Source organism: Neoarius graeffei, chromosome 9, assembly GCF_027579695.1.
Source record: "Neoarius graeffei isolate fNeoGra1 chromosome 9, fNeoGra1.pri, whole genome shotgun sequence".
In the NCBI taxonomy this organism is placed as follows: domain Eukaryota; kingdom Metazoa; phylum Chordata; class Actinopteri; order Siluriformes; family Ariidae; genus Neoarius; species Neoarius graeffei.
The window spans coordinates 43221844-43237420 of NC_083577.1; the positions used below are offsets into that span (position 1 = coordinate 43221844).

Genomic DNA, 15577 nt, shown 5'->3' on the forward strand with positions numbered 1-15577 from the left:
CAAAACAACTTAACCACGGCCATTTCAATTGCCTGATGGCTGTGACAGTATTCGCCCCGTTGTTATGCAGGCGATCTTTTTCTCCTCTATTTTCCATTCGGCAAGTGTCTCGCGCATTGCGTCTTCTAAATTGTCCGCTGAATGTGTCTCTGGCATGAAACTCGTCTGCAGGCATTTGGACTGCATTGCCCACTCTCGGTCCACATAATGTACGGTAGCTGACATATAGGGCATCATGTTGCAGCTGGACCACATATCCGTTGTCAAGGCCAAATATTCCACATCACCTAGCGCTTTTTTTTTTTCCTTTACGTGCCAAAGCCTCGGATGAGTATCTAATACTTTTAATAATAATAATAATAATAATAATAATAATAATAATATATTTAATAACGTGGTATTAAAATCCCCCCGCCCACGATATCATCGTCCATCACGATGTTTGCACTGTAAACATCGTCGATGCCAATTAAGGGGACATCGCACAGCCCTATCACATTGTAAGCGAAAATTATTTTGTCTGACATTTTATCGTGATAATTCATTTAGCGAATTTGCAAAAAAATAAAAATGCTCCGTTTCTCAAAATCCAGTGAATGTGGATAGAATACAACAGTTATTCCACTCAATCTTGTCGTACATGGATTATAACCAACTCGATGCTACGTGCCTCATCGGCTATCAGCTCATGTACAACCCAATTTTGTGGAATAACTTACACACACACACACACACACACACAGAGACAAAAGTAAAAAACATTGATTATTTACCTATAACAAGGGGTACTCTAGCTGTGCAGTGAGCAGCCTTAAAATACAGATATTATGATACCTGCCATAGAACAAAGCTCTTAATGTAAAATAACTATACAATGTATATATCATGATCCATTTAGGAAGGCTGGTAAACTAAATTATCACAAAATTTTCCATTTTATATCTTTTAAATCAATAATATATAAGGACACAGTGAAGCTTGGATTAGTACAGGGCTTTTCAAAGTGTGGGGCGCGCCAGAGTTCTTCAGGGGGGGCGCAACGTGAGAGACAAAATGGATCGATTTTTAGTAGCTAAAGCTATAGTGAGTGAGGAGACAAAGTCTGGGCCAAGCAAAAAAAACGGAGCCTCCAGGATGTTGCGATTTGCAACTTCAGCGCAAATTCAACCAATCCCCGCGAATTCAGGGCGGTGTTGCAATTATATCCAATCACCGCAACGTTCCCGCAAATTTGACCAATCATTGGTGTCGTCTTGAGGTGACGTCGACAAACTACCTTCCGCCTTACTTCCGTGTGTTCAAGAGAAGCAGCATGCGCGCAGTGTTGCCAGATTGGGAAGTTTCAAGTGCCTTTTGGCGGGTTTTGAACATATTTTGGACTGAAAAACGTCAGCAGTATCTGGCAACACTGAAAGTGTGTTATGTTTACAGTGAAGGACTGTGTGCACTTTTTTTTTTTTACTTAATACAAGAAATTAATGGATGCCAACATTTTTGCCAAAATGGTATTTTATTTTCCATTGTTTAGGCAGCTTCAGCATCATACTGTGAGATTTTGTTCAAATTGTTTTTTTTCTTCTATGAAGCCTGAGCCATTTATTTAATTAGTTTATAATTATTGTTTAATTTAGTCTTCAGGAGAGACTGCCTGCACACAGTACTAGTATTAATAGTTTTTTTCTTATATGAAAGCTGAGGCATTTATATTATATTTGAAGGTAACTTCATGTTGTGCTGTGAGGTTCTCTGCACTTTAACTTTTGAACCAACAGGTGCATTTGGATAAGTAAAGCCTATTTTTCTGCATTTTGTAGTCCTGGTAATCTTTTATATTGGTAAAGTTGTTTATAGGACCATTTCTCAGTGTCTTTGTTTTTTTAATCAATAGTTTTTCAGTAATAACTTAATATTTAACATATCACTCAATTTTAATCACAAAAAGAGAAAATCGCAACAATTTCTCGCAACTTTCACTTCCTCCTGCAATGTAATCGCAACAAAAACCTAAAAAACACCGCAACTTTCATCGCAATTTTTTTTTGGAAAACCCCCGCAACATCAGACATTTTAGCCGCAACAATCACAAAAAAGGCCCGCGAAATCCTGGGGGACTGGAAAAAGAAGGAAGTATGACCACGATTATTTACGGTAAAGTTTGGATTTTCATGGACTGGATCTGAAGATGCTCCACTGCCACAGTGTGTTGTCTGCCAAGAGGTGCTAGCTAACAATGCTATGAAATGTTTAAAATGTGTAAAACAAGATGTTTTAAAAAGCACAGATGTTTAAAATGTGAAAAAGAAAAAAATAATGTGTACAACAACCATTTTTTAAAAATACAAATGGAACATTAAGTATAGCAACAACAAAAATTGTAAGGGGGGCGCGGTTGTTTATTTGCTCTCCGAGGGGGGGGGCTGACTCTCCCACACTTTGAAAACCCCTGGATTAGTAGAAAGCTGTAGCAATTTGTAATTCAGCTAGCAATTTGATGCTGGATTTACGTGTTAGTGCTATAGTTATACTTCACGCTTAGAGCACTATAGAGCAGACTGAGAAGCTTGATGCAGTTTAACAGAGAGGCTTCTCCCCATCAGGTTTCCTTGTTCCTGTAGATGCCAACAAGTCCAGCAGTGCAGAGCAAGAGAAAGAGGGTGAGAGAATAACAATTCCTCTCAGAGAAAACGGCGGAAGATTGACAAGGGGTTAGAGGTCAGACAGACACTGCTGCCAGCCCAGTGCTACTGCATGGCATCACTGCCCCGCTCCTGTCCCAGGGTCAGTGGGGGGCTTTCAGCCAGCGCCCCCTCTCACCTCTTGGGGCTGTCCGGCAGGGAGGCCAGTGAGCTGAAGGAGCCCAGGTAAAGACTTTTCAGGAAAGTGGGAGTGGAGAAGGAGGGGGGAAGGTTGAAGGAAGATTCACCCTCAGACACGCTGCGTTTTCTTGGCACACGCACCGGGCTGAAGAGAGATTACAGGCAGACAAGAACACGGCTGTGGCAGAACAGTTAGGGATAAAAGATGGCTCATTGATGCAAGTATTGAATGCTCAAATACCTCAAATGAGCAATTAAAGGTTGTTCAGGTGAGTATTCTTTAAAATAAACGAAGTGGTTTTAAAGGCAGAATTATTAACATGCCTTAATATCAAAAACTGATAAACAGCTTCTCAATAATTTCAAGGATCTTGTATTTTTTTAATCAGAGATTAAAACAATCAAAGATTGATGGATTTAGTTAAAATCAACAGGGTATTCAAAAAGTTATAGAGGGAATAATTTGTGCCAGTGATCTGATTATCTGAATTAGTATTAAAATTCAGCATTACACAGCAACATGCCTCATATTTCATTAACAGCGTTAGCATGCATGCTATAGGAAGTAACAGTTTATCTATCATCCTGATCTTTGTATCGATACAACCATCCTCTAACACAAGGAAATCAACTTAAAGACTCAGCATTTGCGTAGTACCACGACCTTGTTCAGTCTTCACCAATGCAGACATTACAGATCTAAAATCAATACATCATACGCCAAGTCTTGTATATAAAAATCTTAAAATATGTCATTTTACACTAATGTTGTGGCCCATTTTTAGAATGTCAAAACGTCAAGAGTACGCCACAAACCCTCTTGCTACTTAGACATGGATCTGTATTTCTAATGAGACCACAAGTGCTGACTAGGCTTGAGATAAACACAGCCACGAGTTGATCATGTGAGACAGGAAGTGATGTGTTACCTGCTCTGCAGCAGCTCTGGAGCAAGAGAATGTTGTCTGTGCAGAGGAACCTTGTTCTGTGTAGGTAACTCTGTGAAAGAGATCCTCTTCTTAATTGGAGGGTGGCTGAAGGTGTGTGCTCGGCGGCGGAACAGAGGGGCGTCAGGGTCCTCATCCAAGGTAGCAGGGGGAGTCCCTGGAGGAGAATCACCGGGAGACTCGTCTTGCTGCATGACCAGAGATTAAACAGACTGCTTAGGGGCCCATTTATAAAAATGCACATAGTTTTTGCTCAAGAGCAGGCAGATAAAGAACCAAGGTCCTGAAACTTAAAAATAACTGAAGCTTTACTAAAAACACAGAGCACTGCATTTCAGTTTTAGAGAATCTGTACCAACTACAAAAAAAAAAAGCCATACAATATTATCTGCACAAATTACCTCAGATATTAAAAAAAATCATTAAAAACACATACACACTAATGAATCCTCTACAGCACCACCACCAACCCACAGCAGCCAAATACCACGTGCGCCAATGTGAATAGTGCCCACTCACCCAGGCCAGACACGTCTCTCGGTGCTCTCAGTGTGTATCCCAGACCTTTATCCCACTCTGAAGTGGCAGAACTGGAGGCAGTGTGACTGCACACATGCTCTTGGATCTATTGTATGCTAATAACCCATGTCCTGTGACTACAAACATCACACATGCATGATCTGGTCATGTTTACTACCCTGGTTATAGGAAAGGCTCATTCTCGCTCACTTCCTTGCTCTGTTTCCTGTCCTTACACTCTGGAGCCTAACCTAGTGCTCTCCATTTACACAGCTTTCAGCTGAGCCAGGAAACCAGTAACGGCTGCATAACGCTCTCCACCAGTCTATTTCTGTAAGTCAGTCCCTCCCCCTCCCGTAATTCCCCAGCCAGCCTTCCACTGCCAAGGTTAAATTTGGGGGAAAAACACTGATTAGCTACAAGACAAAGGAAAACATACTTTGTTTTCAAGTTGCAGCTTTCTTAGCAATACCCTTAAGCAGAGATAACACAGAAACGTGCTTAGTGTAGTTTAAGCAGCAACAGAAATAACAGACAGGAAGGCTTCAGGGTGCATGTAATATTTAATAGGTATGAACATATTCTTCTAAATCAATAAACAAACTCATCAGCCTCTCATATTTTGCTGTCGTAACCAAAACTTATCAAAACAAAACAAAGCATATGGCCTACATGCATACATCTCACTTTCAGGCGTTGTGAGACGGATGCACTGTGTGGTAGGACAGTTCAGCAGCAGGCCTGATAGCAAAGATATGGAGTTTTTTTTTTTTTCAACCTGACACAAGGGCCTCGCAGAGATAGCACTGTTTAAGACAAGGTCAAGGTCTTCTTATTTGTCATTTCAACCATATACAGTTGGTACAGTACACAGTTAAAATGAAACTGTCTCTCCAGGACCATGGTGCTACATTGAACGTCACAGGACCACAAATCTACATATAACAACATGAAGTGCAAGAGTGCAACACTGCAGACAGAAAATGACAATAGACAATAAACGACACAAATAAAGTGCAGACACAAGCAACACAAGGTGCAGAGTTGAGTGCGCATATTGAGGATATGAAGGAAATAAATAAATGTAAACTGTGTGCGCAAGAGACACTGTAAACATTGTAAGGCAATAGTTGGTTCTATGGAACAAAAACTTTGCAGATCACCAAACCGCAGCAAGCAGGACACTGACCAGGGACCATCAACACACACACACACACTTCACATTCCACATTCAAGTGAAACAGTGTCATTCTGCCTCTGGAGAAGGAATGCAAATATCTAAACACAAACCTAAGCTTTTTTACGTGGACGCCAGCAACAACACTGCAAAAAATTGAAAACTGAATTTGAGGAGAAAATTACTTAATACTAGTGAAGTTATCTTGCTGCATGGACAGATCATTTTACGTGACAAGACATCTTGGAATAAGTTGGTTGCAATCTAGAACCAGGTTTAATACTCTCAGAATTGGTGTCTTGTGAGGAAATGCTTGATCGTTTCAACTATAGTGAAGATATTTTCACTTGCTAAGACATCATTTTTTGCAGTGAAGTAGCACAAAACAGAGAGCCTTTACACCACAGGGAACCCACACACTGTGATATGGTCAGTATGAACGTGTTTACTCATAGTTAGTTTTAATGGAACTACGAGCTCCTGGAATTCGCAAAGACTATGTGAGGGGGAGTAGAGTTCAGGAAGGATACTCACTCGGTCAAAGCTGCCCATACTTCCTAGACGCATGCGCATCCGGTTTGCACCCTGGATGGGAGAGTAAGAGAGACTGAACTGAGCTTCTGTTTGTATACATATTTGCCCAAGGGTAAAGCTGGAAAATAAGCTTACACCCCCAAGCAAGTCTCTCTCTCTCACACACACACACACACACACACACACACACCCGTGAAAGGATGTTCTCCAGGGAGCTGGTGAGGGAGCTGCGTGCCTTATTCTTCAGCACGTCCAGCTTGTTGCGTCCGGCTGCACTTGAGCTCTCAGAGCCTATTGCATTCTACAACACACAAAAGAGATGGATGTTTGGGTATTATAACAGACGCAATGCATATTTAAATGATAAATGTTTACTTCAGCTCAGCGAATAAATGCAAAGAACATTACTCAAACTAAGTGCAGTTTTATAATGAGTACACTACACTGAAGGCCAGTCTCCAGGGATACAAATGGGCTTTTCAAGACAAAATTGTAAAAAGTGAAGCTGAATCCTGAATAAGTGTTAACCTGTGACTGGAAGCCACCGCTGAGACTGATAGAGTTACTCTGAAATACACTTTGCCTCCCATGGGTGGATTGGAGCATGGCATCAGTGCTATGTTTGGAAAGGCTCTAAGTGTTCATGCTCTAATGCATACCGAGAAGGATGCATGCATTCATTTTTTTTTCTAAGGACAAGCCATATTATCAGAATCATAACTGCATAGGACATTGTATTCTAATCCATACAGATTTGCACACTGAACAATATTGTACTATACATAAAATCTGCACAGGAATTGCACATCGGACTGTATATGATCCATCAGACTGTACATATTTGCACTGGAACATATATTGTATGTTGGAATGTGTACATTGTATACCGTTGAGTGTACATTAGAATTATTGTACTTTCAACTTATTTATTTTTACTATCCTCCCTGCATTCAAAGTGGGCAGCAAAGGAAGAATTTCATTGTACAGGGAAACTGGCTTCTATCTGTGTGTATGCCAATAAATGCTTTGATTTTGACTTGATGAGAAATCTGCAGTCTCTCTTATCCAAGGCAGGACACAGCTCGAGCTGTCCTTCAGCATGAACAGGATGCATGTTGTACCTGAGGAGCCTCTCCAATATGTACATGTGTCTTCTGCTTGGTCTCACACAGCTGCCTGAGGTGAAGTATAACCAGCTCATTCTCCTCCTGATCACAATTTGGCTTCATCTTCTGCACAGCAGAAAACAATGAAAGATGATTAGAATGAGTGTTATATTTCAGGGCTGTTGGCATCCCCCTTCATGTGATTACCTGTACACGTTCAAAAATGTCTGCCTGCTCGTTATCACTCAGCAGGGAGAGGTATTTTTGAATGGCCAGCTTTGCTCTGGGAGGATACAGTCCTGCAATAACAAAATAAACAAACAGGTTTTATTTCAGGAAATAACTGGTGTGCGCACGCGCGTGTGCATGATGGACGTGTTGGCTGCACCTTCAATCCGCTCGCAAAGCTTGTGCAGGTCATGCATTGGACAGGCCTCGCATAGCTTGATCTGGGTTTTGGAGCTCTGCAGTGCCGCAGCTGTACTGAAGGCCTGCTTCAGAGTCAGCATCACCTCGTCCACCTGAGAGGAAGACAACCGGCCCACTATTACACCACAATACAATGCTACTTGCAGCACACAAACTTTAACTACATTGGCATATCCATTTCACCTGCCTAATGCAAATTTTATACAAATAAAGCAAAAGGAAATATATATTTGGAATAAATTGTGAAATTTTAGACATAAGATGTTCTACACTCTTGTTTGGATCAATTCCAAACTGCATACTACCATGCTATAGGGCACAACCATTGGTACATAGTCTTAAATATAGATCCAAAAACATAGGACCTAAATAAATAAATAAATAAGTGTGTGTCTGTGTGTGTGTGTGTGTGTAAATGTTTTGGACAGACAGCAAGTTGTTAAGGTACGCTATATAGCCAAATGTATGTGGACACCTGTCCATTGTACTAATATGTGCATTTTGAACATCCCATTCCAAAACTGGCCCCTTGTTACTATAACTGCTTCCACTCTTTTGAGAAGGCTTTCCACTAGATTTTGAAACATGGTTGTGGGAACTTTCTGCCCGTTCACCCACAAGAACATTAATGGGATCAGGTTCTGATGTTGGGTGAGAAGGTCTGGTGCACAGTCAGCGCTCCAGTTCATCCAGAAGGTGTTCAGTGGGGTTGAGTCAAAATTTCCACATCATCCTTGCCAAACCATTTCATGCTAGAACAAGTTTGAGTTTGACCCGTTAGCTCCAGTGAAGGGAAATAACGCTACAGCATACAAAGACATTCTGGTGTGCTTTCAACTTTCTGGCAACAGTTTGAGGAAGGTCCACATTTGGATGGAGAGGCGTCCACAAACTTTTGATCACATGGTGTAACAAAGTTGCTGTGCTTGCTAAACGTTTTGCTAGCACCTTAAGCCAGAAATTATAGCCTTGACCCTTGTGTTTTAGTTACACACAGACAATATCATCACAAACCAAACCAGAGCTAGTTCCTGCTGTCAGTCTGGAACACTTTGATTCAAAATGTTTCCATGATGTTACCAGAGCTGATGCAACTGCAGTATTCATCATTTCTGAATAAGACTTGAGTAGAAATGCTCATTTTGTACATCACTCACAAAGATAACTCGTATTCTTTCCTCTTCAGTAACTGCTTTATGCTAATCACAGCTGTTGTAGACACAGAAGCCACTTTTACACAGCCTGTTATCTTACGCCTTTATTCCGTCTCGCGCTCTGTATAAAATGTCCGAATGTGGAAGAGGAGAGTCCATGTTGTTCCATCTCTGAACCGGAATGATTGGGAGAAAAAGAGGTGGAATGGACGTCTGTGTAAAAGGGACAGCCGGCCTGGTGGGACAGGGGTGTGACGTTTTTGATGTCTACATTCTACTTTCTGAGACCAGCCCGAATTCAAACGTCTCCGTCTATGGTGTCTAAGCTCCGTGCGCCTTTCTGCCACAAATTGCTTCCTACTTCTCTCCACTTTCTCCTCCAAGATATTCTGATCACACAAACATATTGCTTGCAAAAATCTCTCCACTCGTCTCTTCCTCATTACCTTTCTCTCTCCCTTTTCTCTCCGGTTGCGAGCACAGTTTTCTGACACACTTTCCCCTGAAAAGCCGGCTCGGCTAAAGGACACAAACGTATATATTGAGGCTATTACTTCCCTCAAAGGTAAATAATTAATAACTTAAATAATTCAAGTGGCAACATGGTGGTGTAGTGGTTAACACTGTTGCCTCACAGCAAGAAGGTTCTGGGTTTGAGCCCAGTGGCCAATGGGGGGCCTTTGTGTGTGGAGTTTGCATGTTCTCCCTGTGTCTGCATGGGTTTCCTCCGGGTGCTCCGGTTTCCCCCACAGTCCAAAGACATGCAGGTTCGGCTAATTGGTGGCTCTAAATTGACCGTAGGTGTGAATGTGAGTGTGAATAGTTGTTTGTCTCTATGTGTCAGCCCTGTGATGATTTGGTGACTTGTCCAGGGTGTACCCTGCCTCTTGCCCATAGTCAGCTGGGATCAGTGGCGGCTGGTAGTCTTTCAAACAGGGGAGGCTGGTCGGTTACGATATTTCCAGATTTTAAAAGAAAAAACATCAATTTTGCCCATACTCTTGCCTCTGATCTGGCTGATTGTTGGCAGGGTCACAAACTGTGAAATAACAGGTTCTTTTGGCCCATTAGCCTACTGTCCAATATACATGATGGTGTTGGGGGGGGTATATTTTAACATTTTATATTTTAAAATTGTGGCATGTTGTTTAAAAATTGATCATTATTGAAAGCAGCTCTTTGTCAGGAACCTCAGCAGTAGAGCTGGGTGCCACACATTTCATTCAATGACACTTTCCCTATATTTTACTTATTTTGACTGAGAAATGTTTTATTGACAATTTTGATAACCCTTCACTTTTAATCCAGGTCTGTAGTGTGAAATGTTCTCGGCTGTGTTTTTGTTTAAAAATGTTTTCCAAATTGTAGCTGTGTTTAATTCATATCCAGAAAAATATATATTCCAATATAATATACTCAGCATAAACATTTTAAATAGATTCTATATTTTTGGTCCATCCATGACATATTACTAAAGTAGCCTATTTACTGTTGTTGATGTGGGTCATTTGCTGTTAGCCAATTCACTTTCTCGTACCAGGAGAGCTGAAAGGAACGAGTATTATTCCCTACCTTTTTCACCAAGTCAATTTGAGGCGTTGCTCTACCCTGCTCTTTAATTTTAATTTTTTCCTCGAAAGGAAGGCTGGCAAATGGCTTCGCCAAAATTAAATCAGCAATGCTTGGCATCCGTGCGCAGCTTTCTTGCTAGCTGACTAGCCCCCTCAAGTTCAAGTTCAGTCACTCAAATAAACGAAATTTCTGGAACTAAGATAGCAAACTTGACAACACTATATTTACACTTTATTTACAATGAAAATATATACAAACTAAAAAAGCTGGTAGAAACCGTAGATTCACCGCTGCCTGTCTATAGTTGAAACGAGCTGTCAATCAAAGAAAATATCCGGCCACTTTCACCAATCACCAGTCTCCTCGCGGAAACTGCCATGTCCCTCCCATGTGAGGCTCGGAGTCCGTAGGCGGGCGTTTTCGCAGTATTTGTCCAATAACCGTCTTGCATTTTGAGATTGAAAAGCGCAGAGCTCCCAAATGCCGTTGAAGTCCACTGAGGCTGGGAGTCCGTGGGAGTCCGTAGGCGGGCATTTTCGCAGTATTTGTCCAACAATCGTCTTGCATTTTGAAATTGAAAAGCGCAGAGCTCCCAAATGCCAGTGAAGTCCACTGAGGCTGCGCTGCATCGCGCTGTCACGAGGGGGAGAAACTCACGCACACATTAAAGTTATAAGGGCATTTTTAGAGGAGGCTGAGCCTCCCTCGTTGTCTTAGAGCAATCGCCCATGGCTGGGATAGACTCCAGCTTGCCCACGACCCTGCACAGGATAAACGGTTATGGATAATGGATGGATGGAAGTGTTATGATGCTCAGCAACTTTGCTTGTGTTTGAAGAGTGATATAAAAGTGCACGACTAACAAAAGCACCTCAACAGTCAGTTCACCTGTCGTTTTCAAAGCAACACTGGAATGCTTGGGGTATTCATATTTCCGACATGTAGATACGTCACCTTAAAAGCCGACACGCCATCGTGACATGTCATGCCTCTGGTTGTGAAACGTGGACTCTCAATGAGAAAACACACACTGGCACGGCTTCACAATGGCTTTATTCAGTTCAGTGTAAACAACCAAAGCCAGAATACTGAGTTGTATTATTTTGCATTTTTCATGATGATTCCTATAAACTCTGCAAGGCTGGAAGGCAACACCACCTTATAACAACGACCTGAATTCCATTCAGTTCAGTTCTGTGGGTAAAATATTATGTTCACCATTAGTATGGCACAGTGATTGTTCTCTGTACCTGATGATAAATAATGGATCATTGGGGGGTGTGTGTGTGTGTGTGTGTGTGTGTGTGTGTGTGTGTGTGTATATGGGGGGGCACAGGCAGAATAAAATATTGAGCTGCTCACCAGAGACTCACTGGCACACTGGAACACGTAGCACAAGTACTGGCTGGGCCCTGACTCTGACACATCACGACAGATGAACCCAAAGTGGTCGGTCTGCTTCACTCCCTGTTTGGGCCATGTGTTATATAAATAAATGACAACAATGACATTACTATGCATACATACGCAAAGGAAAACCTTGCAATAAATCAATAACTGCACAGCACAGGTTCTGTGCAATAAGTCAAAGCTGTGCAATAGGTATGAACATGGTAAAAGGTTCACAGAATTTAACAAGTTAAAAAACACTGAACTCCTAAATGCTGACAGGTCACAAGCCATGCAAGAACCATGAATGGAGAGTAAACTATTCTTGTCAGATTTAAGCCACTATCAACAACTACCTCCACACTTCCAATGCTGTTGTGTCAAAGTCATATGCTGGGAAAGCGGCTTGACATTGAACCTGAGCTGGGGGAGATCGATATGAGCGTAAACAAAGCCGTGAGGCAAATTCCAGGGTACAAACCTGGGAGCAAAATGAGATATCTTTGAAATTCTTCTCCAGCACTACTGTCTTGCTGTCTGGGCTGATGAGATTCACCTCAAACCGTCCCACCTAAAAGCATAAAAAATAAAATAAAAAAAAGACTGCTGATGTCATAAGTGACCTTTCCTTGAAATGGGGATCTGGCAGACATGAAAATATGAACACAGCATCATCTTATGATGAGCCTGCTGGCTTTCGTAAGGGTGAAACACACACGTGCGTGCACGTGCACACGCGCGCGCACGCACGCACATACAAGGTCATGTAGCATAGGCAAATGTTTTCTCAGATCTGATTTCAGAGGAACAGTTCTGAGCTTTCAGTGAGAATTTTTAGCCTTGAGTGACCATTTAAAGACTGGTTCAGTGACTGCTTAGCTGGCATGCCAAATAATTTCCATGAGACATTTTTAGTCCACAATTCTATTAAATGTCACTAACACCATGCACAAACAGAAGCACTATTTTTATATATGGGGCCCTACAACAAGGGGTGGATTTTGTAATTAGCAGCTTGATCACTTTAGAGTGATTTAATAGAGGCTTGACTTATTACAGATGGATAAGAATTGCGCTGCGCTGATTGAGTAAAATAACAAGCAGTTCAGTCCATTCAGCAAATGTTGCATGTTTTACGAATGCTAGGCATTATATGCTACAAGATCAATGCATTTTAAAAGATTTCCACAGAGTGGACATAATATTTGTAACATCTGACACAACTGAGAGAGCTGTACAAAGAGAGCCATATGACTTGAATGTTAAGATTTTTTTTTTTTTTTTTGGCTTTTTTCACCTTTATTGGATAGGACAGTGTAGAGACAGGACAGGAAATGAGCGGGAGAGAGAGACGGGGAGGGATCGGGAAATGACCTCGGGTTGGAATCGAACCCAGGTCCCCGGATTTATGGTATGGCGCCTTAGCCACCTGAGCCACGACGCCCCCATATGACTTGAATGTTGTGCGTGTGTGCTCAGATTGTGAATTTGTGCAGTCATACCTGAAACAACATGGTGCGGTTCTTGTCTGTGTCAGAGGGCTGCACATGGTTAGGTGCACTGGCATGTCTCCTACGCGTTGGCACTTTGGCTCCTGTTTCTCTCGGATTCTTCTGTAAGCCACCTGCCAAGCTGTTGCAGCGAGTGCGGAACTCCTGCTGCTCAAAGCCTGAGTCTTCCTGGATGCACTCGGGGAAGGCACTACGCATACCGCCTGCTTTCTCATTCATCTCTGTGAGTGCAGCTTCAGAGAGCGATGCGCTGAGTGGATCATTTCCTATGGTGAACACCACTGGGGTTTCCATAGAGCGCTGGCCATTCAAGAGGCGCAAACGCCTGCGCTCTGACTCGTGCTGCCGAAACAGGTCGATGCAGTCGTCGATCAGGGTGGAGGGCACTTTTTTGTGATTCACGGTCACCTTGCCACAGTAAAGCACCTCAAACTTTTGGGAGTTGTAAAAGGACTCCTCAGCCTCCTGTTTGGGTTTGCTTTCCTCTTTGAGTGCGCTTTTGGAAGCCTGTCGGATGCTGCTGATGACCTCAGACACCTATGGTTTAAGAACAGCACTTCACTTTTCATCGTTGACAAAGTTCAAACAGACAAATTCCATGAATATACCACAACATGCAAGTTCAGTGGTGCGACACAGGGTGAGTCCAGGCTCGTCTGTCTCCGGAACTACACAACTACACCAACAAGAAAAACACTGGAGCATTCACATACAAATAAAGGTGACAAATGAAAGAAAAACAAAACAAAGTATCTTATTAAGATTTTGGGCCACTACGAGCCTCCAGAACAGCGTGTTGTCACAGATTTTACAACTCTCTGGAAGTGTAGGAGGATAAACAAAATTCTTCCAAAAGCTATTCACTCAGTTAGTGTTTTATTACATTACATTACATGCATTTAGCAGACACTCTTATCCAAACCAATGTGCAACATACCCAGAGTAGCCTGGGGAGCAATTAGGGGTTAGATGCCTTGCTCAAGGGTATTTCAGCCATTCCTGCAGGGACTCGAAACAGCAACCTTTTTGTCCCAAAGCTGTTTCTCTAACCATTAGGCCATGGCTTTCGCTTTATGACAGCCATGGAAGAGATCATGGGCGCCGCCAGAGGGGGAAAGGTTAGAACAATTCTAGGGGCCCAGCACTGCCATGGGGCCCTTTAAGGGGCTGATAATATGCTTTTAATGATTTTAATAAGACTTTTGAAATAACAACAATGCAATATTCCATCTGGTAAAATTAGTTAATTGAACAAGGTTGTCTATTTCTTGAGTTCTTCAACATATTGTCATTTAACCCTCCCCCTTTTGCGAAATGGTACGGTCTAGTTCTGGTAGAAGCGCGATGCGTTAAATCTGTGTGCTGATCAGTGCAACACTACTTGCTGCTGTGTCGCGGTGCAGCAGCCAGCCAGCCAGCAGTGGAGTGCGTACAGTCTATGATCGCTAAATATGAAGAGTGGCTGTCAAAAATGTAAAGAAAGGCAGCTGAAAGCTGAGAGGGACCGGAGAGGCAGGCAACTGGTCACTCAGTTTTTCCCAAAGAAAGGTAGCTATCGCTCACATGTGTGTTCAAAATATTAGCGAATGGTAAATGAATGGTATGAACGTGGTTGGATTAGCCTATCAAGAGAACACTTTTACAGTTTGTACAGTGACATTTTTTCCATTTTAATAACTGAACTGACTTGTGTGATAAACAAGATGAAATATTACGTTATGCTGGTGCTAATAACTAGTGCTAATAACCAGTTTCATAACTAATGGGGTGCCCTAAATATGCACAGATTCAGCCTCAGGGGGACCTCCGCCCTACCAAACCACTGAACCCCCCTTTGGAGAAGGAGGTAAGCAGCAATACAACCCATAAATGCTTGAACATATTCCCTTTTTGCAGAACAGTACACACAGCTTTCTACCTAACACATAACAATCCATGGGATTTCCATAGGTATTTTGATGCTGGGTAGAAAACTTTTTCTATGATTTATTAGCAGTCACATCACACATTTCACTACTAATTGTCCTAGCACAAGAAGGCATGTGGCAAAATCTTGAATTTTCATTTGTGATTGTAAATGCACCAGAATTAGTCACTGACCAGTTTTCATCTAGTCCCTAGTAGGTTAATACATGAAATGTAATAACAAAGTCACAAACTCAAGGTCCATGGGCTGTCAAAAATCAAATAATGACAATAGTGCAATTGTGACGAGGGTGGGCAAAGTTGGGGGGCCCAAAATTCTAATCTTTCATGGGGCCCAAAATTTCGGGCGGCAGCCCTGGAAGAGATCACTCCCATCAGGATAGAATTTTCATCATAGTTTAAAGGTGATCAGTCAGAATAACTGCACTGATCTACAGCAGACTGAGGCCTTTCTGTGTGTAGTTTGCATGTTCTCCTCGTGCCTGTGTGGGTTTCCT

General features: G+C 42.2%; 1 protein-coding gene across 3 annotated transcripts in view; it reads right to left on the bottom strand.

Moving 5' to 3' along the window:
* tbc1d4 (TBC1 domain family, member 4) overlaps window positions 1-15577 on the bottom strand; it is a 66339-nt gene that overhangs the window by 23463 nt on the left and 27299 nt on the right. The window contains exons 2-11 of one of the 3 annotated variants that reach the window (XM_060929539.1): window positions 13146-13691; window positions 12125-12214; window positions 11617-11721; window positions 7488-7620; window positions 7307-7398; window positions 7115-7225; window positions 6184-6294; window positions 5994-6044; window positions 3746-3951; window positions 2815-2961 (exon numbers count right to left, since the gene is read on the bottom strand). In XM_060929539.1, the coding sequence (XP_060785522.1) occupies window positions 2815-2961; window positions 3746-3951; window positions 5994-6044; window positions 6184-6294; window positions 7115-7225; window positions 7307-7398; window positions 7488-7620; window positions 11617-11721; window positions 12125-12214; window positions 13146-13691 (1592 nt within the window). The remainder of the gene's footprint in view (window positions 1-2814; window positions 2962-3745; window positions 3952-5993; window positions 6045-6183; window positions 6295-7114; window positions 7226-7306; window positions 7399-7487; window positions 7621-11616; window positions 11722-12124; window positions 12215-13145; window positions 13692-15577) is intronic. The other 2 variants (XM_060929540.1, XM_060929541.1) reach the window with 2 other exon arrangements.